Below are 26,573 nucleotides of genomic sequence, written 5' to 3'. Positions count from 1 at the left end.
ATTCTATATCTTCTTATGGGAATCACACAGACAATGTCCGGCAAAAAGGTGGAAAGAATCATGAATTCAGCTGTTTAAATTCCTCACCAAATTGTCTCTTTTAAAAGTAATCATGGAACTGGAGTAATCTGTCTCACCCAGAAGAGAAAGCCACAGCTGTTCAGTAAAATGGAGGGCACTTGGGAAAATATAAGAAAGTAAGAGAACTGTGCATGAATGTCAATGGGAAAAACGGGTTATATGGGCAGAATTATTGGGCACTATTCTAATTTCACAGCCACTGTCTTTTATTAACTGACTGGCAGTGAGTGGAAGGACAAAATGCTTCCATCTACAATTAAATAATGTAAAAAATGCAATCAACAAACTCTTTTTGTTACAATAATTTCTAACCCAGTGCCATATCTTCCAGCAAATAGAAAGGGAAAGATAGAAGAAAAAAGGAAAAAAATGAAGGGTAGAGGAAAGGAGAGAAGGAAAAGGGAAGAATGGAAGGAGGGAAAAATCCATGAAAAGGAATAAGGCCTATCAAATTTGGGGTTTTAATAGTGAGTCTCTAAAATTAAGAATCTTTTTTGGTTCTAGGTCATTTACTCTTAAGGGGAAAAAATCCGTTAGAGTCCTCTTAAATCAGAGAAAAAAAAAAATTCCAGCAAAGTACAACATGCACTGCACTAATGATTCTTTTCTTTTAAAACTGTGCTTCCTCACTCATTTCTGGAAAATTTCCTCCTAATACTAAAGATGATGGATAATACAGTGTTTTATCTGGGGATTGCACAATTGAGGATAACAAAATTCTGTTCATTTCTTGTACATGAATAATCATATTTAATGAAACAGTTTTCTCTCAATTTTCCCTTTTTAAACTTATCTATCTCCATGTAAAGAGGAAAATGAAAAATTCACTCAATATTCTAGATGTTTTTAAGCATCTTATGGATAAGTTATATATGAAATAGATATGAAAATGCCGCATTGGTGTGAAGAACAACCTGACTTTTCTCCATATTTATGAATCAAATAGATACAATCCTCCTCTCTAAACTTAGACCAATTTAAACCAATTTCCTTAAAGGCTTACACTTTCACAATTCCAAACGAGGGATTAGTGCTTCACTGGTTCTGAACAGTGACAACTCTTTCTTAAAATTCCTGTGTGAAAGGGGTGCTGGTCTGTTGGCCTTTCCACAGATCAGTTCTCAATTTAGAGTCTTTGATATTATTTAATCAGATATCAAAGGGTGTTGATATTAATGGACCAAAAGAGGATGCCAGTAACTGGAAATTCATTGTCGCTATTACAGATTGCATATTAGCAACAAAAAAAGAACAGAGTAATGTAAATTAAATTGACTGCAGAGGGATTTCTTAAAGCTCAAGTCATTGGAAGTAATCAATTTTTATTCATATATTTAGTTACTTAATATATCCCTACTAAATCCAAATTATACAACACAGTTTCTAAGCAGCCCATTTGAACACATATATTAATGCATTAGACGGCAAGTTCATAAATTATACATTGATGGAAAGTTAATAAAAGTGTATAATTATACAAAACATCTATTTCTAGTTCAATAACAACAAAGAGGCACCTTATAGAAAACTTGAAATTTGAAATAGGTCAAATCTCAATCTTCCGTCAAGTATCATCAATTTTTACTGCCATACTTCTTGCACAAGTATTTGATATGTAAAACATTAAGAAATCATGGATATGCTAAGAATATCAGACTTTTCTTTATCTAAGAGTTCATAATAATCCCTGGAAGTACTTACCTTTCTTCCCCTGAGGATTTAACATTAATTTGATATCACCTTAAGTAAGGTGAATGGTCTCAAATACTAAAGTTCGCTATTGCTTTTTATTTAATGCAACATACGACTTTGAAAGTGCTGAATGGATTTCTTCCATGCAAATAATAAAGATTCTCACAAAATTCTGTGCTGTAGCTGGCATTTGCACCACCTAGGATGTCTCTGTATAAAGCACAAATCTATCTGTCTATCCTATCTATCTATCTATCTATCTATCTATCTATCTATCTATCTATTTTCGTACTTATCGTGATTATTATTATCTATTTATCTCTATATCCATTCATCCATCTATCTTTCTACCTACTTTCGTATCTCTCTGTATGTATACTTTAATTAGACAGAATAACCTAGTGTATTTTGCATTTGTTAGTGGGGATGGAAAGAATCCATCATGTTATTATCAGAAATCCACTGTTTCCACTATAATGAGCAGCCATTCAAATCTGATTAAAGTGACAGCACATTGACATGATGTGGCTATTAATTCCCTCTGAACAACAAATTAAAGAAAAATTGCAAATTCGCATGAAACTCAGTATCCACCAGAGACCTCATATGCTTGTTTCACAGGCTTCAGTGAGCTTTTTTGTAAGCCTGAATGCACTAACTACCTTCATGTGCACAGGCTATTATGTACAAAGATACCTATCAGAAAAAGTATTTTTGAGTATATTTGTACCCTTCAACAAGCTTTGGTACAGATACCTTTTTGTGGAAAAAAAAACTTTTTTTCACACATTTTGTAAGGTAACCTCTATGTAGGAAGCAATCTTTCCATTACCAGGTAAAGAAAACCATCTTGAAGGGTGACAAAGATATTTTCTTTTTCATGCCCAGGAAAATAAGTTAAAACTTTCCTGACTAACAGAGGATACATAGACTCTATAACCACTCTCCCTTGCAGAGGCAATGATTCTTTGTTGTTTTCATGTATTTCTACACATAGCATTGCTCTTCCCTCACATTCAGTCCTACATGTTTTTTTTTTTTTTTAATTTCTTAAATTGTTATAAGTATGAATTTAGATAGATAACTTTTTCCCTCTGCAAATCAATCTAGAGAGAATGGAACCCCTCTCTCTGATTTTCATCTAATTTAAGAAATATACCTTCAGTTTTGGTCATTCATTTATATTTCATATTACAAAGGAGATAGAAAACACTTTCCCAAAGAGAATATAAAGAATATGATTTCCAAGAATTAAAAAGTTCCAAAAGATCAAACACTGAATTTGGCGTTGCCACTTACTTCATTTTTGAGATTACAACCATTTAAAAAGTCAGACTTAATTTTTACAAGGAAACATTAATTTTTAAAATCTGAATTAGATACTCTATCATACCAGATGCTCAGAAGAAGAAATAAATGAAAAACCAAATATAAAGGTGTTAATCTACTCCAATGAACTAAGTGGAATTCAACTGAAGGATGTACATTATAGAGTCGACAAGGCTTCGTAGCTCTGAGCTACTTTGACTAGGTCAAAATGCAAAATTAAAAAAAAAAATCCTTAGACTCAATGCAAAGTAAAGCAGTTTAAATGCATACCCAGTCAACCTTCAATAGAAAAAGCAGAAAGGCTTTCGTTTTGCTTAAAACTTCCTATATCCTATTCACTTAATAAGAAACTTTGTTTTCAAAGCATTGATTTTCTATTTATTAAAAAAGGACATTTTGAAAAGATTGTCTCTTGAAAAATCATCTTCTCTAATAACTCAAAGTTGCAATGCTTTACCCATCCAGATCCACTCTCTGAGGTAAGTTTTGACAGATTAAATGGATCTACTGCGGCCAAGGAGGTGGCAGGCCAACCATCAGGTAAACACAGCTTGTATTGAGTTAGCACATACTGCGTGCCTAATTTAATGTTGAAGAACAAAAAAAAGGGGGGGAAGGTAAGGGGTTTTCATATAAAGAGAAAAAGAAGCTAAGATAGTAATTATACACTAAAACGTAATTAAATATTAATACAAATATATATGTGTGTTTGTATATGCATATCTATACACACATATACGTAGATTTGTGTATGTATACACACAAATGTAAAATAAAGACGAATAAATGTTGTCAGCATATATCTCTTCATATGTGCTATATATATTTTGAGAAAAATCATAGGTCATTGTAGAATTTTGGAGTCATTACATGATGGCCCATTATAGGATTTTGCAGAGATAGCTTCTTGGAAGTCAAATGATAAGAAATGAAACTTGCAGTATATAGTCTGCACAAAGGTGGAGAAATCAAACTCAGTGTGTGACAAATAGCCTGAAACCAGCGTTGGTACATATTACATATGGTACTAAATTAAATCCTCAATATATTCAATAAATATTTATCAAAAAATCTTCTGTGCCAGGAATTACACCAGGTGCTCCTGACAGGGTATTGAATAAAAGAGACAAAATCCCATGCCCCCTAGTGGGAAGGAGACATACATGGTAAGTATTTTGGAGAAAAATAAATTCCTCTGCCTTGAATGCTAGGCAGAGGAGATCTGAATTTATAGAACACAAGAAGGGAACCAAAGTAACAAAGGAAATCCTATGAGAGAAACAGTGCTTAAAAAATACTCTGGGAGCAGTATGCAGGGTAGATAGGAAGGCAGCGAGGACAGAGATGAGTGGTGAGGATAACTTAAATTAGGGCAGATGATAACGTGGCTGCCACAGCTCAAAAACAGTGGGAGTACTGAAGGTGGGATGAATCCAACAGACACTTCAAAGGAAAATCTGAGATTTAGTGACTTACTGAATAAAAGAAACAAAGAAGAGGAGACGTAGAAGAGATCTGAAGGGCTTTATATGTAGAAACCAAGAGAATGATGGCATTCCATGTCACTTGGGAAGATGCTATTAACCATAGGACACTGAAAGAATTGCTTACTTCTACCAAAACCACAATCAAGGAGTGTGACAGCATTGGCACTGCATTTCGTGCCTGATAATCATAGCTTTTTCAGGATTTCCTCCAATCCTTGTTAATATTTTTGATCATCTTTGAAATAGTTATGCACATGCTTGAAAAATGCTTACCAGTTTGCCACCAGTGGTCTAGGACAGGTACTCTGAAGACCTTTCTGGACCATTCCAGGGTCTCTACATCACATCGCTCTCCAGCCACAAATAATGTTTTGAACCTGAACATAAGAGAGATAGTGAATTCAAGTTATTTCTTGAAAATAAATTTAAATTATTTAATCTATGCTTTTTAAAATATTGTGGGATCTAACCACTTTAGCTATATCAGAGCGTAGCAACCATATTACCAGCATGTCATAGTGTAGATTCACCATCCTACATCATTTATTTTGACCCAAAGAGTAACCAAATGCATCAGAATGAGGTGCTTCAAAAGTAGGATTCACAGCTACAACTTCTCAGTTTTGAGGATAGCAGCTGAGTTAATCTTTGTAATCTATCTGTCACATTACTCTTAAAAATCAAAATGAAAATTCTTTCCCTTGGCATGACCCTGCTAATTTTAGCTCTGAGGTTGATTACCATATTCTACTTAAGGCTATACAAAAATATAGACTCATAAATATCAGCTAAAAAAAGAATGCCCAATAATACGACATACTTATTTCTTCTCCTGAGTTCCTCTTGCAAGGGTTACTATGATTTAAAGCACATATTTCTCGTATTCAAAGGCTATATATAAGAATGACAGCTGGTAAGAGACAATAAATGTGATATATGGCAGTTCAGGCCAAAAGGCTCTTCTCAAAAGGGATGCAAGGTTACTAAAAGATAGAAAAGGCTTAGCATCTTTGGCAGGGAGCAGCATGCCACCAGACGGAAGATGGAAAATAGGAGAATAGAATTAGTTGACAGTACCAGTGGTTCTTGGAGATGATAGCTTTTTCTCCCCTATTCTCAGTGCTCCTATGACCTGTTTGTGAAAAAAGGGGTGTGTGTATGCAAAGGCAACGCGTTACAAACAAACAAAATCCGGCCTAACCCATCCTGAACTCTGTGATCCAGCCATACAAAGTGTTTTGCCATTTCCTTAATTTACCATATCATAACATGAAGATTTATGGGCGTTCAAAGATTCTCATCTCTATGCGCCAATAGCATTCAGTTCCTGTCTCTGCTATAAACATGTATTTCATTCTAAAATTATTTGTTTCTTGTATATCCCCCATGATGGACCATGAGCTCATTAGGAGCATTCATCTTTATGACCTAGATATCAATCAAAATCCCTGGGATTTTTAGGTACTTAAAAGTTTCCAGATTCTCAGAAAGATAAAGTACGAAGGTGGGGGGTTGGGAGAATGTATGACAGTTTGGCTCATTCTTTGAAGTAAGAGATGTGGCATGTTATCATCTAAGAACTTGAATATTGGGAAAAGAACAGTTACTTGAGGCGATAGATGTAGAGCAGCTATTTTTGAAAATGTTAAATATGTGATGTAAAATGTAAACGATTGAAAGCAGTCACTCAGGCTTCATTGGATTTGGTAGCTGAAGAGGCTAAGCAGGGTTGGGCCAGGACGGTAGTATAGAGAAAGGATGATGTGCTGGTTTGAAAGGATGTATGTCCCCTAGAAAAGCCATGTTTTAATCAAAATCCCATTTCGTAATGGCAGAATAATCCCTATTCAATACTGTATGTTTGAATCTATAATTAGATAATCTCCCTGGAGATGTGATTTAATCAAGAGTGGTTGCTAAAATGGATTAGGTGGTGACATGTCTCCACCCATTTGGGTGGGTCTTGATAAATTTCTGGAGCTCTATAAAAGAAGAAACATTTTGGAGAATAAGGGATTCAGAGAGCAGAGCAGAATGATAGTAGCCACGAGAAGCAGAGTCCACTAGCCAGCAACCTTCGAAGACGAAGAAGGAAAATGTCTCCCAGGGAGCTTCATGCAACAGAAAGCCAGGAGAAAAAGCTAGCAGATGATGCCGTGTTCACCATGTGCCCTTCCAGATGAGAGAGAAACTCTGATGGTGTTTGCCACGTGCCTTTTCACTTGAGAGAGAAACCGTGAACTTCGTCAGCCTTCTTGAACCAAGGTATCTTTTCCTGGCTGCCTTAGATTAGACATTTTTATAGACTTATTTTTTGGGACATTTTCTCAGCCTTGGAACTATAAACTAGCATCTGATTAAATTCCCCTTTTTAAAAACCATTCTGTTTCTGGTATATTGCATTATGGCAGCTAGCAAACTAAAACAGATGACAAACCAATGCTGAAAGGACTCATTAGAGAATCCAGACTGGGCAAGAATGGAAGGGAAGCAAAGCAGGAATAATCAGAATGGAAGAAAAATATCAGGAAAAATAGCAGGGTATGAAAAAGATGGCATAAACTTCAAATAAGAAGGACAATTGAATAGATACAGTCATCAAGTTCTCATGTTACTTACCTGTGATACCCTCCCTAACATATATAATCATGACAAGAAAAAGAACAGTTCAGTTTCACTAGTGCTGTACAAATAAAAATGTTTTGCTTGTAAAACTTTCATGGGAAAAAAATGAGAGTTAATTCATTCTACAGAAAATGCTGATTGCAAAACTAGCTGTTGAAAACATACCTGTTGCTGAAGGAATACAGATTGTGCAACAAGCTGATTGTAAAAATTCAGATATGGATAGCAAAATACTACCTGATTGCAGTACAATGTTTTAAGTACACCGAATGAAGCTGAATGTGAGTATGGTTGAGGGAAAAGGGAGCGTATGAAATCTGAAGGTAGGATAGAGGACAAAGACGGAGATGGTAGAGTTCAGGAATGCCTAGAGTGTATAATGATGGCGGTTAAATGTACAAATTAAAAAAGATTTTTGATGAAGAACAACAAAATGTCAGTACTGCAGGGTGTTGAAAATAGATGGTATATGGGAAAAAGTACAATCAATGTAAGTTAGGGTCTATAGTCAACAGTAACACTATAATATGCTTCCACTCACTGTCACAAAGGCATTATGCCAAAACTAAATGTCAACAGGTGGGGTCATTGGGAAAGGGGCGTGGATTCTTTGTGGAAGACAAGGAAATGTCTTCAGACACAGGATGGTGGCAAAGGCATATACACTTAGGCTGGACTGTATGATGTGTGAATAAAACTATTTAAAAATGGTCAGAGAAACAAATGCTAGAGAAAATGCAGAGAAAAAGATATACCTATTCACTGTGGGCAGGGAAATGAGAGGTGCAGACCCTTGGAGAGCAGTGTGGTGGTTCCACACAAGGCTGGGGTGGGGATGCCATATAATCCTGAAACCCCGTTGCTCAGTAGATACCTGGAGGAACTGAGTGTGGGGACACGAATGGACATTTGTACACTGGTGTTTCTGGGGGCAGTGATCCTGATCCACAGTGAATGGGGGTGGCCTAAGAGTACAATGACTGAGGAAAGGAAGGAGAACTGTGGTGCATACATACAGCGCAATACTGAGCCACTGCAAGAAGGAATGAAGTTGCGAGGCATGCAACTAGCTGAATGAACTTTAAGAGCTGTATGCTGAATGAAATGTCAGGAACAAAAAGACAAATATTATCATGTCTCAATTATATGGACTAATCACAAATATAAAAATACAGTGAACTAAATTCGAGAGCATGGGTTATCAAGTTGGGGCCTATCGTAAAGGGTTCTAGATTGTAAATCCTTACAGCAGTCACATATTCAGGAGGTGTAATTGTTAATTCTAAATTCTGAAATACTGAGCTCTTTGTATATAACCAGGTCTTTCCCAGAAACTTAGGGTATTTAAGTGACACCTGAGACTGACAGTCAGAGCTCTGAAGCTATGAAAGTCAGCAGTACCCCATACAAGAACTGTTTCTTTTTAAAGTGGAGAAAAGATCAGACATCAAGTAGAGATATGGTGATGCTGATCTGGATTGGACTAAGACATATCAGAATACAGGGTAAAGGATAGTATCATCCATATCTTAAAACTTCAACTTCTGTGTGAGACTAAAGGGAGAGATGTTTATTTGGTGCAAAACTTATATTTTGGTTAGGCATTTCCTAACTTGTGTGGTCAGTTTAGGTGAACACCATAAGTACAGGGAATCTTGAACAAGGTATGAGATTTTGTTGGTTTGCCAGGTTAGTGTGATGCCCCGATAAATCCCAGAGTGATTTGGACAGTGAGTAAAGAAGTATTTTGCAAAGTCCCCTTAGGGGAATGGGGACAAAGGGGGAAAATTCAACTTCCGCATTTGGAGAATTTCTGATACTTTCACAAGCAGTGGGGACAACCAAATCAATAAGTCAAGTCCCCAATCTTGGGGTTCACCCCTATGAAACTTAATCCTGCAAAGGATAGACTAAGCCTACCTAAAATTAGCCCTAAGAGTCACCCCCAGAGAACCTCTTTTGTTGCTTAGATGTGGCCTCTCTCTCTAAGCCAATATGGCAAGTGAACCTACTGCCCTCCCCCACTACAAGGGACATGACTCCCAGGGTTTACACCTGGGACAGGGTTTATATTGGCAATGTGGGACAGATATCCCAGAATGAGCTGGGACCCAGCACCAAAGGATTGAGTAAACCTACTTGACCAAAAAGATGAAGAGAGAAATAAGAAAAATAAAGTATCAGTGGCTGAGAGATTTCAAACAAAGTAGAGAGGTTATCCTGGAGGTTATTCTTACACATTATACAGATATCCCTTTTCCGTTTATGGTGTATTTGAGGGGCTAAATGGAAGTACCTGAACTGTAGAGCTGAGTTCCAGTAGCCTTGTTTCTTGAAGATGATTGAATAATGATATAACATTTATAATGTCACTGTGTGATTGTGAAAACCTTAAGTCTGATGCTCCCTTTATCAAGGGTATGGACAGATGAGTAAAAAATAAACAAATAATAGGGGGAACAAAGGTTGGAATATATTAGGTAGATGGAAATACTAGTGGTCAATGAGAGGGAGGGGTAAGGGGTATGGTATGTATGAGTTTTTTCTTTTTTCTTTTTCTGGAGTGATGTGAATGTTCTAAAAAATGATCATGGTGATGAATATGCAACCATGTGATGATACTGTGAGCCATAGATTGTACACCAGGTATGGAATATTCGTGTTTTAAGAATGTTTGTGTTTGTATGTTGTTTATCAATAGAAATATTTTTAAAAGCATACCTATTAATTTCCGAGTATACATAAAGCACTCAGATGGTATCTCTATTTTAGAAGTGAAATCAACTAAAATTATTCATGGTAATTTTCATCTATAGAAGAGACCATCTATGCCTATGGGCTTCTAAAGAGATTTATTTCATTTGTATGAAACAGTTGATGTGCTGTTACCTTTTCACATGCTTTTGCAGAGAAAAGGATTATATCTGCTAATATAAAGATATTCAAGGAGTGAAATTATCTGATCACATTTTCTGAGTGTGATATAATTGGATCCACAAAGATTAGCTAGATCAATGTTGTGCAACTGAAATATAACATGAAGTACTTATGCAAGAAATAAATTGTTTTAAAATTTTCTAGTAGTCAAATTAAGAAACATAAGAAGAGGTTCAATTTCTATATAAATATAATTTGGTGCAAAACTTATGTATATATTTTTTGCATGGGCAGGCTCTGGGAACTGATCCTGGGTCTCCTACATGTCAGACAAGAATTCTACCACTAAGCTACCCTTGTGGCAGCATTCAATTAATTTTAGTAATATATCTTATTAAACAAAATGCATCTTGTTATTATTTACCACGTTCAACATAAAAATATCAGTGAGATATTTCTTTAAAATATTATCTCAACTTGGACTGGCCACATTCCAAGTGCTCAATAGCCACAGATTGGACCACAAACTGGACAGTGCAGAACTAGAAAATGATTTTCTGAAGCAGCAGCAGAATTCTTATGCTGGTTTTGATGACGAACACATTTTAATTTAATACTATAGGTACAATTCCTTTTCAAACCATTATGCCTATGGCTTCCTTTGACCTGGTCTGTGTCTACACATGCGGGTGTGCAAGTGCCACTAAATGCAGCTGAGACAATTTATTATTTAAAATTTTATAGACAGTCATGACAAGGGCTTTGCAAAATTTGGGGGTTGGTTTGGTTTGATAAGTAAGAATATTTCTGGGATTTCAGGTAATGGCATGCACTATAGAAAATAAAGTTTGAAAAGCTGCCTAGTGGTGTTTTCCCAGGTACATATCCAAAATTATCTGGGAGCCATTCCTTAACAAGATAAGTACCGTGATGATTAATTAAGCACCAAAGATAAAACTTAAGTTTTCTGGCAATGACAGAGAAGAATAACTTCAAATTTCAATCAGAATGGAATACATTACAAGTTTTTGTTTAGAAGCCATTTGAGCAATATAGGTTCAACATTATAGTGAGCACTCTCTCCCATATTTGCTGGGGTAATATTTAAAACTTTGTGAGAAGGAGAGAGAGAAAAGTTAAGAACGGGAGAGCAAAATGGGGATTAACAGGGGCTCTAGACTATGAAAAAATAAAGTCATTAGTTTTTTTGACAAATTACCTGAATATTTGCAATTTGAAATAAAATTGGGGTAATCAAATATGTAATCATTATAACTTGTTTGGTATTAAAATTTGGATTATCAAATATGACCCAATATGACAGAACTGTTGTAGCAAAATGAAACATTAAATTACTAAGATTATGTTCAATTATAATAAAGATTAGTGATATGATGTGAGCAATATTTTAAAGTTCATGATAAAAAGTGTTACAGCTATGGTAATGGTATAAAATCAGTCTGACAAGTCTATGACTTTAAACGCCATGTGAAAACAAGAAAAACTAAAAATATAAAAGGTCATAATTGTTGATAACTCTATGACTGAAAAAAATGAACTTTGCTTTTGGAACTTAAATTTCATGGTATCTTTTTCAAATAGAATCCTGAAAAACTTCTGTGTTGGAAGACATTATGCATTTAGATAATCTTTATTAAAGGTTATAAAATGATAGATAGGGATACTTCCAACATTATAGAGAAAAAATCATCAAAAGGAGGAGTTTCGTCAACATCAGCGTTCACGCTTGCATCATCCCATCAGGCCACAGATTTCTTCAAAGGACTCTATATAGTCCAATGATCATGTGTTTTGTTTTTTTTTCTATAGGAAATTGGAGATCTAGATTTTTCAAAAATATTTATTATTGAGGACACGATATAAAATATTATCAATTAAAATGTGAGAGGGAGGGGTAAGAGGTATGGAGTGTATGAGGGTTTTCTTTTATCTTTTTGTTTCTTTTTCTGGAGTGATGCAAATGTTCTAGAGATGATCATGGTGATGAATACACAACTATGTGATGATATTCTGAGGCACTGATGGCAGGATTTGGACTGACTGTATGTGTGTAAAGATATCTCAATTTAAATGTTTTAGAAAAGGTTAGTGCACAATACAAAGTCTTGTTTGGCTAAGGAACAAAAAATGTATTGCTATTACCAGTAATTTTGCAAGTTATAATGAGCTTAATTTTTTGGTTTCTTTTTTTTTCCCCAGTCAGATAAATTATCATTGCTCTAATTGATTGTAGCAATAATTCATGGATTAGCACTGAGATCTTGTTTGGTGGCAAATCCCAGCATTTTATATTTTAAAACTTTGTATTTACTATTATGCTATTTTTTCTTATATTCAGGTGTATTCGTTTTATTATGGTATCAGTCTCCATGCTGGCACTAATAAGCAAAATAGAGAAGTACAAATTTTATAATGGTAAAAGTGATACATGTTTTTTCTGCAAATCAGAAAATCCCTTCCAAAATTAAAATCACTTTACTTTTATATATAAAAGAAGAGAAAAAATTGTGAGATCATTGGTAATTTAGGAAAATGTCAAGGCAGTATATATGATTCCTTTCCCCGAAATATACTAGAAACTATTGATCTATTTTAGCATTAAAATTCCTCAGATAAATTGTGCAAAAGCTACTGTTAATTTTCAATTGCAGACTCCTATTTGTGCATTAATGAACTAAATATAGCTTAGACCATCAATATAATTTTTTATTTCACAGTTCTTTTCACACCCATAAATTTTTTTTAATTTTTACATGAAAATTCTTATTTTATGGTTTTGATCTTCCTAAACATAGTTATTTTCAAGTTCTATTTGCATCAAAAAATTAATCTCAAGTGGAATGAACCAATGCTCCAATTATTCATTTTGTTCACATTATATTTTTAAACGTATTTGGAATTGTATTTTTCAGGTCCTTTTTTAAAAGAGAGGCCCTCTACTGCTTTCACTCTTAGTCTCTCTCATGTGCTCACCTACTCCATCCAATAGGCTCATGGGTGATGCAGTACCGAGGTCCAAGGCCATAAGGGTGAAACGGAATTCTTAATACACAGGGGTACTCAGAATATCATAGATTCAGTCCTAGGACTAATGGATAGCTTGGTTCAGTTGCTGGGCTGTTTCCTGTCTCATTCAGGCTCCTAGATCAAAGTTGCTATAAATCACAGTCCCAGAAAACAATTGACTGTCATTATTATCAGCTTCCTTTCATGAGTGGGGTGCAGCACTATGTTTAAGCACCAAGGTAACTCTGACTCCATTATCAAAGGAAGGGAAGGCTGATAATAGATATTTGCTTTTAGATCTACCAAGACACTGGTTTTAGACAAGCTCGTACTTTGCTACTATATTCCATTTACATTCCACAGAAATGTTACCTTATATTTGAGCCTCTCTGTGATGTTCTGTATTTTCTCTCCTGTATTATCTCTTGTTGCTATGTAGTTGGGAAAAAAAAAAGATCTGAATCAAAGTACAAGTTGCTATGATATCTTGAATGGAAGTCAGCGTTTGAATTTTTTCTAAATTGATTAAAATCGAACTAAAAGTTCATGGGGTACTAAATCACCATGGCAAATGAAAAAAGAGCTCTGAAAGAGAAAGCCAAAGATAATAATAGTGCTAAAACAGTATATTTTAAGAATTGTTATAAATGTATTATGGACTGAATCATGTCCCCCAATAAAGATATGGTCATGTCCTAACCCCAGTCCTGTGGATGCGAAGCCATTTGTAATCAGGATCCTTGAAGATGTTCTTAGTTAAGGTAAAGTCAAACTGAATTAGGGTAGGTTTTAATCCAATATGACTAGGGTCCTTTTAAGAAGAGCAGATTTTGACATAAGAAGAGGAGACAGTATGATGCAGACAGAGGTTCGATAGGGATAGAGACAGCTAAGGAAAGAGAAAGAGATTGAGTTATGGATTACCAGCAGGATATCACTAGAACACTGCAGACTCTGAAGAAGACATGACACTTTGCCAACACACAGCTTGCCAAATGGTGGCAAAAATAAATTCTTGGTTTAAGCCAACCAGTGTACAATACTTTGTTACAGAGATCTTGCCAAACTAAGACAAAGTGATTTGCATGGATTTTGATCCTTTTATTCTTATTATATTTCTGTACCATTACTATCCTCATTTTCCATGAGAAAAACCTGAAAAAAGGAGAGGCTATGTAACTTTCCCAAGGTCACATAGCAAGTAAATAGTAGATACCAACCCAATAAGTCAAACGCCAAAGTGAGAACCAACTACCATGCTGTACTACATAGTCCTAGCGTTGTCCTGGAGTAGCTTTCTCATCCAGGACTCATTTCTCCTCTCTTTGACAAGTTTTCTCATTTGCGAAATGAAAGGATTACACAGATGACTTCCAAGTTACTTTCACAAATTCAAGTTGTGCTATTGTGAAACTGTTACATACCCCAGAAAAAACCATGCTCTTCTAATCCATTCTTCTGGGGGCAGATCTATTACTGGGTGGGATATTTAATTAGGTTGTTTCCATAGGGATGTGACCCATCCAACAGCGGGTGGGAACTCTTGATCAGGTTGTTTCCATGGAGATGTGACCCTGCCCATTCAAGGTGGGTCTTAATCTGTTTAAATAAGAATCTGTTTACAGATTAAGAGAGGGACATTTTGGAGAGACACAGACAGAAATGCCACTAGGAGACGCTAAGCTAAGAAATCAAATCCAGAATTTGCCCCAGAGAAGATAAGAAAGATCCCACAGATGCTTAGAAAGAAAAAGCCACTGGAATCAGAAGGCAAAAGCAACAAACTTGTAGCAAGGACCAGGAGATGACAGCCACGCACCTTCCCAGTTGACAAAGGTGTTCCAGATGCCAGCTGTCTTCCCTCTGAGAAAGTATCTGCTTTGGACATTTTCATGGCCTTACAATTATAAGTCATAACTTAATAAATCCCCTTTATAAAAGCCATTCCATTTCTGGTATATTGCATTCTGGCACCTTTAGCAAACTAATATACTAGTCATCTACGACACTACCTTTCAGTGAATTCATTGTTCTACTTAGATTCCTATTTCATAGTACCCTCTTCAATTTGTTTTGGAAACAAATTTTGGGCAACCCTCCAACTTCATGTTAAAACAACCTTTAATGGGATGTATATGTAATACAATTTTTAAAAGAAAACTTCATTATCTGGAATGTTCTTTAAGAGAAGAGAGAAGCAACCACTAAGAATAAGTCATAGATCTGGAACTGTAATATTTAATGGATTTCAACTCATTAGGCCAGTGTGAAATTTCTTGTGCATGAACATAAAACAAGGTAGTAGCTGTATGAGAAAACCTCTAGTTTTATACTCATGCTGGCCTTTATTCTGTTTCTAATCCAATGTATGACCTAGGTGAAGTCACTTAGCTTTGTCTTAGTTCATATGGTAAATTCTAGTAACATAGTTCAATGAAGGAATTATTTGAGTAGACTGAAGATATCGAACACCTTCAGTGAAGGTATTATTTGAAAAGAAAAAGCTCTTTTTATTCCTCGAATCACAGAATCCTTGTGCCAAGAGTTAATTTCCTAATTTACCTGTGGTATTTAGTTAAGAGTATAGTACCCAGTCAGTTTGCCCAAGTTAGTTCTTTCTAAAGGGTTCATAACTCTCAGTTCTTTACTCTTTCATAAAATGAGGATAATCACAATTTCTACCACACAGGGTTGTTGTGATGACTAAATGAGATAATAAACTTAAATTGCTTAGAATGGCATATTCTAAGTGATCAGTAAGTGTTTGCATTATTAATAGCAGTAATTTGAGCAAGTCCAGGGTGTTTGCAGAGTCTACATTCCTAAATGTCTATAAAAAAACAGATGGGCACCTCATCATGAACGACAGAGGTGCCCAGAAACAAAGGCACATGATCAGGGGAACCTCCTGCAATTTCTCCCATGATAAATCTCGTATTCCATGTCTACATGTATTAGTTTGAAAAGAATAATGATTTAGTTGGCATTCAGTATTGCTTAGTGCTTTATACATTAAACATACGAGAAATAGTTCCTGCCTTCCTTGCAGAGGATAACATCTAAAACACTTGTTCAAATGGGCAGGTAGAAAAAGACAAAGCAGCAAATGTAGGGCCTTAGCTTGCCAGTCACACAACTTCATGTCATCCTGAAATCAGGGTGCATTTGTCACTAAAGAGACACTGCAAGGAAACATCAGCACTGTAACTTCAAAATCCCTAGAATTGTTTTAAGGCAATTGCCTCCTAAGATGTTTTCACCAAAACTATTTTTCTAACTTTGGGCTGAAATGGAGGAAACTGAATGGCTATGAGGTAAATGAAGGCACAAATAGAGGATGAGTAGAAATGTTATAATAGAAAACTCATTTTATGAACATCTTTTTTTATTTTAATAAAAGATCATTCTTTAAATTATGGATAAAAATTGTATGCAAATCTAGATTTATTTTTTCTCAAAACTGAAAAAAGGAAAACACCACCACAGACCCTGCCCAAATTTAAAGTTCTTGCTTACATCTACAATTTAGTGTATAATATCCATTTTAACTCCTTTTTTGGGCTATAGCAACATAAAATTTAAAAATCTGTCACGTAAATTAATAGATGTAAACACTTAATTCAAACCCACTTTTTGACTTGCAGCAACTATAAAATCTCATATTTTGCTTCAGGATGACAGCGAACTATTTCAAAGCGCTTCAATGACAACTGATTCTTGGAAATTGCCTTGGAGTTACAAATTGCTATAATTATCTTTGAATATACATATCATTAAACTAAACTGGTGTCAATAAGTCCACACAAAAATATCTAAACTATTCAGAACCTATTATTATAAAACAAAGCAAAAAATAATTTCATCACTCTTTCAACACATGCAATTTGGGCCATAATTTTCACATTTTATCTGTAGACTTTAAATCAAATAATACTTTCCTTCCATTTAAATCATTCTCCTGTTTTTCAAAAAATAAGGCTATTCTTTTATATATATATATATATATGTATTTTAAGTAATAGTCAAGATTTTACTTTAAGGAAAATATAAGCAAGATAGTTTAGAAAGAAGAAATATTTTTGTAAGTTTTAAAGTGAAGAAACATGATATAGGATTTAAAACTCTCCACAGTACAGTCAAATTTCTAGCTGTTTCATTTTAGAAGAGTCAGTCTTATTAACGTTAGGAATCTTTTGGTTCTCCCCATAGCAGCATCCCAATACCAGAAAGAATATAATATTCAGTTATCATCCTGATTGCACTTTTTAATCTAATTTGCTCTGTGCATCCCGAGTTCACCTTGTCAGAGAGTACTGCTTCCCCAAGGCTGCCCCAGGGTCCTGTTGACGGATTGCTCTAATTGCAGTCGGTGCTGTAAACAAGGCAGCCACTCCATGCTCAGCGAGCACACGGAAATAAGCACCAGCATCTGGTGTTCCCACAGGCTTTCCCTGCAATAAGATTCATTTAAAATGTCACTGGGTAAAATGTCTCATATTTCATTGACAGTTCAATACATATACATTTAACACAGCGATATTATTAAAATGGAGCTCCCAACAAATCTTAGTCTTAAAATATTTCCATGTTCTATAATAAATAAAACAAACCAACACCCAGGTATCAGAGTGGCTGTTTGCTCCATTACAGCATCCTAAAAGCTTTTCAAATTGCAATTTGCCATTTATAAAATATTGAAAGATAAACAACCCAAGATATATATCACATTCAAATGAATAACATAGACTGTTTTATTTGGCAAGAAATCAACTATATTCTTTGCGTGGCAGACTAGATGAGAAATATGACTGCTTTGAATTTCTAATAATAATACATATTTTCATGTTCACTATTAAATGTGACAAGAGCAATTCTCAAAAATAGCTGAGAAAAGACACAAATTTGGAATCACAGTGATTCCTGAGCAATGACCTTTTCCACTGAAATGCCTTACTCCAAGAAAAAACAACTTCTTTGAATTACAAAAAAAAATCCAATAAGGTATTCCTGATGTATCTTTCCTATAGTCTCAAATGACACTGTACATGTTCAATGGAAAAATGCATAAAAATCCAACAATTTCAGCAGATACACAATTCAAAAGGATACAAATCATTTTTTTAATTAACATTTGCACAGAGTGGAAAAAAAAGAGCACAGCATTTAAAGAAATCAGTAATTCTGCAAAAATTCTAAGCAACCCATAAAATCTGTCTTGATCCAGCAATAATCCCCCTTCCTTCTCCAACCCATCGTTATCACTGTATCTTTTGCTGTATTTCTAAAGCAGGGTTCTAGAATGTTAATAAATAAATGGTTTTTGAAATATATATATACATATATCACAGTCAGAACTTTTGGTTGAAGTTGGGATAGAAAGAGGAAATCAAGTCTCTTATCTTGCACCATTTCTTGAAAGCTTAACAATGTTATAGTACATTAGGAGTTTCCAAGAGATGGGTAACTGTAAGTAACATTTCCTGAACTTCACTGATCACATCCTCCATCTCCATATCCCATGGACATTATACAGTACTCTGGAAAACACACTTAGAGAAAAACAGATATAAGGTAAAAAGGGGAAAGAAATTGCTGTTGGAAAACTGAGATGTCTCTCCAAACAAAGAATAATAACAGTAATGGGTGATATTTAAGAGGGAGTCCATAGCTGTCAATTAATTTAGATACTGTGGTGATTTGGAGCTATGTACCCCAGAAAAAAAAAAGTTCTTAAATTTAATCCATTTCTGTGGATGTGAACCCACTGTTGGTAGGACCCTTTGACGGGGTTATTTCAGTTAACCTCAGTTAGAATGGGGCTTAATCCTATTATTGGCATCCTTTATAAGGAGAATGAAATTTAGAGAGAAAAAGCCACAGAAGGAGTAGCCAGAAGCTGAAATCAATGTAACCTTGAAGAGAAGGGAGAGGCCAGGAGAAGCTCTACGTGCACTGCCATGTGACAGAGGAGCCAAGGTCCAAGGATCACAGCAGCCAGTCCAAAATATCAGTCTTTGGGGAAAAAAAGCATCACCTTGATGAGAACTTGATTTGGACTTCTCCTAGCCTCAAAACCATAAGCCAATAAATTCTCACAGTTGAAGCCAACCCATTGTATGGCATTTGTTTCAGCAGTCAAGGAAACTAAAACAGATTCAATATCCACTTTCAACTGGATCTTTGATGGGGCAATATTCATTTCAATTTTTTTTGTGGCTGCCCTTAATATTCTTTAATATCATTATGTTTCTGATTTTTTTAAATTTACCTCTCTATGTCTTTCTTATCTGCTATTGCTTTTTCCCTTGCTCTTTTAGTTTCAAAGAAAGTATTAATTGCAACTGGAAATTCACTTTCATTATCACAGCTATCCCAAAGCATTTGGGTTTGATTTATTTCACTACCATCTCACCCAGATGAATATATTCATCTAGAAAGAGCTGCCAAATATATTCTGGCAGAACATATACATAATTTGATTCTCAAATTTGGAAATCTTGAGCACATCAGTCTGAAATGAATCAACTCTGTATTTTTCCTAAACATCTGATTTTTACTTCTTTGGTATTGCCAAGGCATTAATCAGCCCATGGAGAACTTGATTGTGAATTGGGAAACTTGAATATCACCAACATAAAAATGATTTGTTAACAGACCTTAGGCAATTTACTTATCCTGTGCATGCTTCCATTCCCTGCCTGCTAAATAAGAATAAATCACTTTGCCAATATATCCTCAATAAGCCAAGAGTTTTGAGATAAAATTATAAAGATGTTTGACCTCTGCTGAAGAAAGGTATTTTACAGCCAATTGGAACTGAATTTCACTACTGTATCAATGTCATGGGGCAATGATAATATACTCACTAAAGGGTAACACTGTCAGAATGAAAATGCTATATCTTATATGATTACCTACATAGGGGACACAATTTGATGCATTTTCAAATACCTCAAATAAGATATGTCTAATGATAAAATAACTGTAGGCTAAGCATTGGAAATATTAGTTTAAAAAAACCATACAATACTTTTATAAATAATGCAGAATTATAGCTACCCTTGTAATTTTGAACCTCCCCCAAATTTCCTTGAACATTATTTGCCAAGCATAAAAATCATACCAAAATATCATTAAGAGTAGGATACTAAGGAAGAGATGCATGAAATCTAACAATATTCTTTGGTTAGTTAATTGAACTCAAAAAAGTTCATTAATTTTGCATGGTATTGTCGGTTCCTCAGAACATAATTTATGTTATGAATATTATGTTTTCCTATTTTTCTGAACTCTTTTAATACATATATGTTTTACTTTTTATTTTAAGAATTTACATTTGATCACAAGTCTTAGTTAAATATAAATTATGACATATGAAAACATATAAATCTTTCTACAAACAGCCTGCTGACTAATAAAAACTTTAAGTTCTGAAATGGAAGTGAACATTCAAGTAATTGAATGCAGCACAGAACAAGATCTTCCATCAGAGGCCATTGTTCATACACAACAAAATAATAAAAAAGAAAAGACGCTATCACTGCAGTCATTCATTTAATAAATATTTACTTAGCACTATTACGAGCTAGGCGTTATTCTAAATTTCAAAATATTTTTATGAATAAGCCAGGTCAGATCGAGTGCTAATGGAATTTATACTCTAACAAGTACAGACATGTGTAGGTATAACATGATATTTCTTAAAATTACCGAAATGCCGCAAGCTATTTGAGACTACTGGAGGAAAGGAATACAGTAATAAGCATTGGACTTGTATGGTCTCAGCACCTATTGCTGCAAGTAGCTGCAGAACATTGAAGCAAAGCCTGTAAGCCCCTTTCATTATGACCACTAAATAATAGTGATTCAATGCCTTATTGAGTTTATTGAACACTCTTGTCTTCTGTCTTCCCACACATGCATGGGCTTGTGCGTGCCACACACACACACACATATACACACGCATGTCATTGATCTATGCTGAGTTTCTTGGAGGAAATTACACTGCTTCCAGAATTTGTAAATTCAGCAAAGGGCACTAGTCCAAAGAATAGCCAATTTAAAAATAAATAAAGAGATTCTAAGGTTGCAGGGCCTTAAAACAAATAACGCACACACAAAAATATTATTGTGGTCAAAAGGTAAGCATAACTTTAAAAAATCGCAAAACTCAAATCAATGCCATTACTGTTTGCTTTTTTAACTTCCTTTTTCCAAAAAAAAAATCCCATTCTTGGTCACTGACCATAAAACAGAGGCAGAAAGAGACACCGAAAATAGCAAGTAGAGATTCTAAGCTTTCAGCTGTTGTAAATCATGAATTTTTAATATAAAAAACTTATAAAATATCAACTATTAATATCAGCTAGATTTATAATAAGGTTAGTGATGAGACGAAACACAGAAGCTAAGACAGTTATTGAAATCCCTTAAAATTAACTTCCACATATAATTTTCTATCATTTATCCAATGTTAACAGACCAGTAGATGACAAATCCTGGGTAGGAAACCCAGGTAACATCTCTATTTCTCACATATTTCCTACATAAGTTTCCAACACAGTAAGTAGTAAAACAGCAACTTAGCCAAGCAAAAATATATTTAAACACTAGAGTTAAATCTTTGAGCAGAAATTCAATTGTTTTGTTATTAATCCTACGATTTCAGCAAGGTTTAAGGTCAAGGCTACTAGTAGTGTTCTCAGACCTTGTCATAAGTTTTTGATTTAACTCAGTTTTTGCCTCTTTTTTTGAGGCAGGATTAGAAATACATGCTTTTGTTTGTCTGTTTTTTTTTTTTGCATGGGCAGGCACCGGGAATTGAACCCAGGTCTCTGGCATGGCAGGCGAGAACTCTGCCACTGAGCCACAAACACATCACCCTGGGGACCCCTTTTTAATGATACTTGTAGGAACATCACTCAGGCATGTTTCCACTGCAGCTATAAGGTGAAGACAGCAACACCTCTTATCAACTAGTCCTGAAATTCATTTCAGCAGACAGGTGCAGCAGGATTTTTGCATGTTTATTTTGGAAGAGTGATGAAATGGAAAACAGCCATTTGTTGAGTTCCAACTGTATGCTGCTGAAAGGAGGAGTGCTTAGGCCCAAAATCATTTAAGCCCAAGACTTTTAAAAATCTAAGCGATTCTTTAGGATGTACTATTTAGTGAAAAAAGAGTGAACTGTGAAATTTTGGGCATATCATTTGCATAAAATAGGGGAAAAGGGCGGGCCACGGTGGCTCAGCAGGTAAGAGTGCTTGCCTGCCATGCCCAAGGACCCGGGTTTGATTCCCGGTGCCTGCCCATGTAAAATAAAAAAAATAATAATAATAGGGGAAAAGACATTGCTTATACGTGCATTGTTACTCTCAGTGTAAGATTGATTGCTTCTAAATGACAGAAATTGGACATCCAGAAATAGGGGACAGTGAGACTTTTTACTTCTGATCCTTTGGTGCACTAGGAAATATGAACCGAATGTCTAGCCTCTTCCAAAAAAAGGGACTTTTTTCCTTCTCCGAAGGCTCTCTCTCTCTAATTCACATTATTTTGTCTTTATTTTGAAAGTATTACTGCTGTTTTAGACCCAGAAGGGATAATTGTCTTATGACCTTCAGACCTGGGTCTTTTGTCACTACAGCGGACCATTCCATTCCCACACCTTTTATTTATTTTTTTAATATATCATGTGATTCTATTTATACAAAGTATAAAACCAGGTAAAATTATATTATGCTTTTTAGAAGTTTGGATAGTGGATACCTTTGGTGAGTGCTAACTGGAAGAGAACTTGAGAGGTGCTACTGAGGGTACCGGCATTTAATGTCTTGATCTGCATCTACACTATATTTCAATAAAAATTTTCTTGCATGCTGTATGGCAGGGGTCACATTTCATTCTTTTACCATGTGAGTATTCCATTATTGCAGCACTATTTGTTGAATTTTTTGTTCATTTGGTTGGTTTTTGCTGGTTTGCTTGTTTTGGGAAGTGCATGGGATGGAAATCAAACTTGGGACTCCCACATGGCAGGCGAGAATTCTACCACTCACCTCCCCTCGCATCCCCTCAATGAAATATTTTTAAATTTCATGCTTAATATTTGACATTGCATTTGTAGTTGAGAGGATTTTAAAAACGAAAACTTGTTCTATCCATCTCTGAAGAGCAAACAAAATATACCATTTCATATCTTCAATTTAATTCAGGAGATGAAATTAGCAACATTCTTATTTTTCTTAATATTTGACAAGTGCCTATAGGTTCACGGGCCATGGCTTTACAGAAGAATTAGCATAAAACTGACTAACTAAACAGAATTTCGTTTCACTTATCAATCTATAATTCTCCCCAGGGCTACTATTTATTTTTTTAATGATTTGCTTTTATTAGAGAAGATGTAGGTCCACAGAAAAATCATGCAGAAAATGTAGAGTTTCCAAATAATCCACCCGCTGAATTATTAATACCATATATAAACGTGGTACATTTGCTACAGTTGAGGAAAGCATATTTTGTAATTGTAATATTGACTAAAGTCATGGTTTGCATCAGGGTTCACTGTTTGCATTGTAGAATCTTAAGTTTGTTTATTTTTTAAGTTTTATTCTAGCAGTATATAAAACCTGAAAACTTATTTATAAATATAATCTGATGGCCATGAATTTATATTAGACTGACTTCCTTGATTGCGTTCTAGAGATTGTCCATCATTCTACTGGCTTCATTTATAAGGATATGCTGTCATCATGCCTTCATCTTATCCATGCCATCATCTAATTCCCTCCAAGTTAGTAATTCTTAACTCTTAATGAACATTAGAATCTCTTGGGATGATTTTGAAAGGTATGAATGCCTGGTCTCTACTCTCAAATATTCTGATTCACTTTCCCCAGAGCTGGACCTGGGCATTGCTATATTTTTTAAGTGCCCAGGGAGGAGAATAAATGCTAAGTCCTTAGATTCTGGCACCAATTGAGGATAGGCTATTCCCCAATGCCCAAGGACTGGATGCCACAGTATATGAGCTTAGATGTTTCCTCTAGCCTTCTCCATCTATGATAAATAAATAAGCATGTCCCAAGTATTAAAAGAGTACACTAACAACTGAAATCTCATTATAGGAGTCCATATACTGAAAAAGTAATTGAGGAGAAGTACCTTTTTCTCTAAAGTTCTTTATATTTGTCTCTATAAGACTGATTCCAGATTGGGCAAATATATCATGATTTCTCAGACAAAACACCCTGAACACAACTGCCTTTCTCAAAAAATGGATTAGCCCCATCCAGAAGCCCCTCTTGTATTGCCCAGAGACCTTTAGAAACCCTCAGTCCTACATGAAGTTTCATCACTGTTCAAGAATAGATTAGTTTAAATTATGGGTTCCTGACCTGAACTTTATGGGAGTTCATCAATCCTCTGAAATTAGAAATGAAATGCATATAAAATTTTTGCCAACACATCTGTTTGTAAATTTTTTTTAAATCTAAGAAAGTGTTATTACCACATCATCAAATACTATCATTTTTTTAAATGCACACATATGTTTATTTTTCTAGGAAGAAGAGTGAACAGCTTTCATCGGACTCTAAAAATGAGTTCAATAACCACCCAAATAATCCTAGGTAATGAGGGCCTCTCAAAACTCAAATGTCTTCAAAGATTTTATGTTTAGCCCTGAAAACAGTTTGGATGAAGCTGCAGTGCCGATTGACAAGGGGGGCGTGGTGCATAACTTCTGTTTATTTTCTTCTCCACGGGCCAGAGAAGTTTCTGTAGTACTACAGCTTCAACTGGCTTCTTTCTAAGAGTTACCAAGGTTTTCAAAGAACCAAAAATATAGTGGCTGAAATAAAGTTATCAAACAGCCTGCTTTCTTCTTTTCCCTCCTATTACTTTGATCATGTGAAATTGCCATTTTTTGTAGGTCAAAACCAGTTGAATATCAGCAGTTTCACATGGTTCAAATTGCTCCTTCCTTAAACATGTTTCTCATTTTATTTTCTCATTCTGGTAGATCCCATAGAGTTGCAATTTCTCAGGTTTGAGTCCCCCCCTTTCTTCAATTAAGGATATGCTCTCTTTTTCAAACTTGAGAAGGTGGGACTTTCTCAAGGTTAATATTGCAAGTTTCCTTCATGCATATTTATATATATATTCCAGTTGTGCATGTTAGTGTGCGTGTCCATAACTCTATCTAGATCTATTCCCTTTAGGTTGGTTCTTCCTTTGTCTTCTCCCTGCTCTGACAGCGACCATTTTGGGTCTTGTGATGGGGTCACCCTCCAGTGAATAGGGCACCACTTCTTTCTGGGTCAAAAGAGAGTCCATCTGTCCCATAAAGAGTAACTTGATTCTGGAAATATTAATGCCAAATAACTGAAGCAAAGCATGTAACTGGTAATTCTTCAGACCAAATGCTGAAATAATTAGTGACTGTGACACGTTTCACATTCTCTCAGTCACATAGCCCATTCATCCTTTGTAGCTGGTAGCTCATGCTTCTAGCAAGTCTACTTTCACCTCTGTGCTCTTCCGTGCTGATGAGAAATCACTCTGCTATCCTAGACTAGACAGTCAAATTAAGGATTTCCATCCTATTCATAGTGATTAGTGAGACTGTACAGTAACCAGAGAAATTAAATGGCTTCCTGCTTAATCACACTACCAAATTTCTACCCAGGAAATGAAGTATGACTACTCCATATGTGTACTGCAATTCAACAAAATGTTGCATAAAACTTAGCTCCTCTTTATATCTAATATTTTACCAAAACAACCTTCAAACATGCTCATATTTCCCCATGTCAAAAAGCAAAACAAGCACAACAAACCTTCCTATAAAACTGCTCTCACAAAGCAAGCTGACATCCTAATGACCAAAGCCCTTTCACTTATTACCCTAGTAGACCTCTGTTTCAATTTGTTAATGCTGTCAGAAATGCAATATACCAGAAATGGGTTGGCTTTTATAGAGGGAATTTATTAAGTTCAATGTTTACAGTTCTAAGGCCACATAAATGTCCAAACTAAGGCATCCAGAAAAAGATACCTTGACTCTGGAGACAGGCTTATTTCTCATATGGGAAGGCATGTGGCTGGAATGTGCTAGCTTTTGTTCACAGTACCCTTGCTTCCAGCTTCTGATTCCAGAGGCTTTGTCTCTAAGTGTCTGTGGGCATTCACTTAGCTGCACTGGGACAAAACTTTGGGTTTCATCTCTTAGCTTAGCATCTCCCGGGACTGGAGATTTTTTCTCTTTAAGTTCTGGCAATTTCTGTGAGTCCTTGCTTGCCATTCAAGGCTCTTTCTGTCTCAATCTCCAAAAATCTGTACCTATGTTGCTTCTGGGCTTTCTCCAAAATGTTTCATTCTTTAAAGGATTCAATAAACTACTCAAGATGCACCGTGCATGGGCTGAGTCACATCTCCATCTAATCATACCCA

At 35.4% G+C, this 26,573-nt stretch overlaps 1 protein-coding gene across 1 annotated transcript in view; it reads right to left on the bottom strand.

Annotated features, from left to right (window-relative positions):
• Positions 1–26,573, bottom strand: part of ACSS3 (acyl-CoA synthetase short chain family member 3) — a 184,695-nt gene that overhangs the window by 40,283 nt on the left and 117,839 nt on the right. Inside the window, exons 8-9 of the mRNA XM_077111526.1 lie at positions 17,418–17,569; positions 4,863–4,966 (exon numbers count right to left, since the gene is read on the bottom strand). Coding sequence (XP_076967641.1) covers positions 4,863–4,966; positions 17,418–17,569 — 256 coding nt within the window. The remainder of the gene's footprint in view (positions 1–4,862; positions 4,967–17,417; positions 17,570–26,573) is intronic.

The sequence above is a fragment of the Tamandua tetradactyla genome, chromosome 7 (genome assembly GCF_023851605.1).
Source record: "Tamandua tetradactyla isolate mTamTet1 chromosome 7, mTamTet1.pri, whole genome shotgun sequence".
In the NCBI taxonomy this organism is placed as follows: Eukaryota; Metazoa; Chordata; class Mammalia; order Pilosa; family Myrmecophagidae; genus Tamandua; species Tamandua tetradactyla.
The sequence above is the reverse complement of the archived record's forward strand: the minus strand, read 5'-3'. Positions and strand labels throughout refer to the sequence as shown.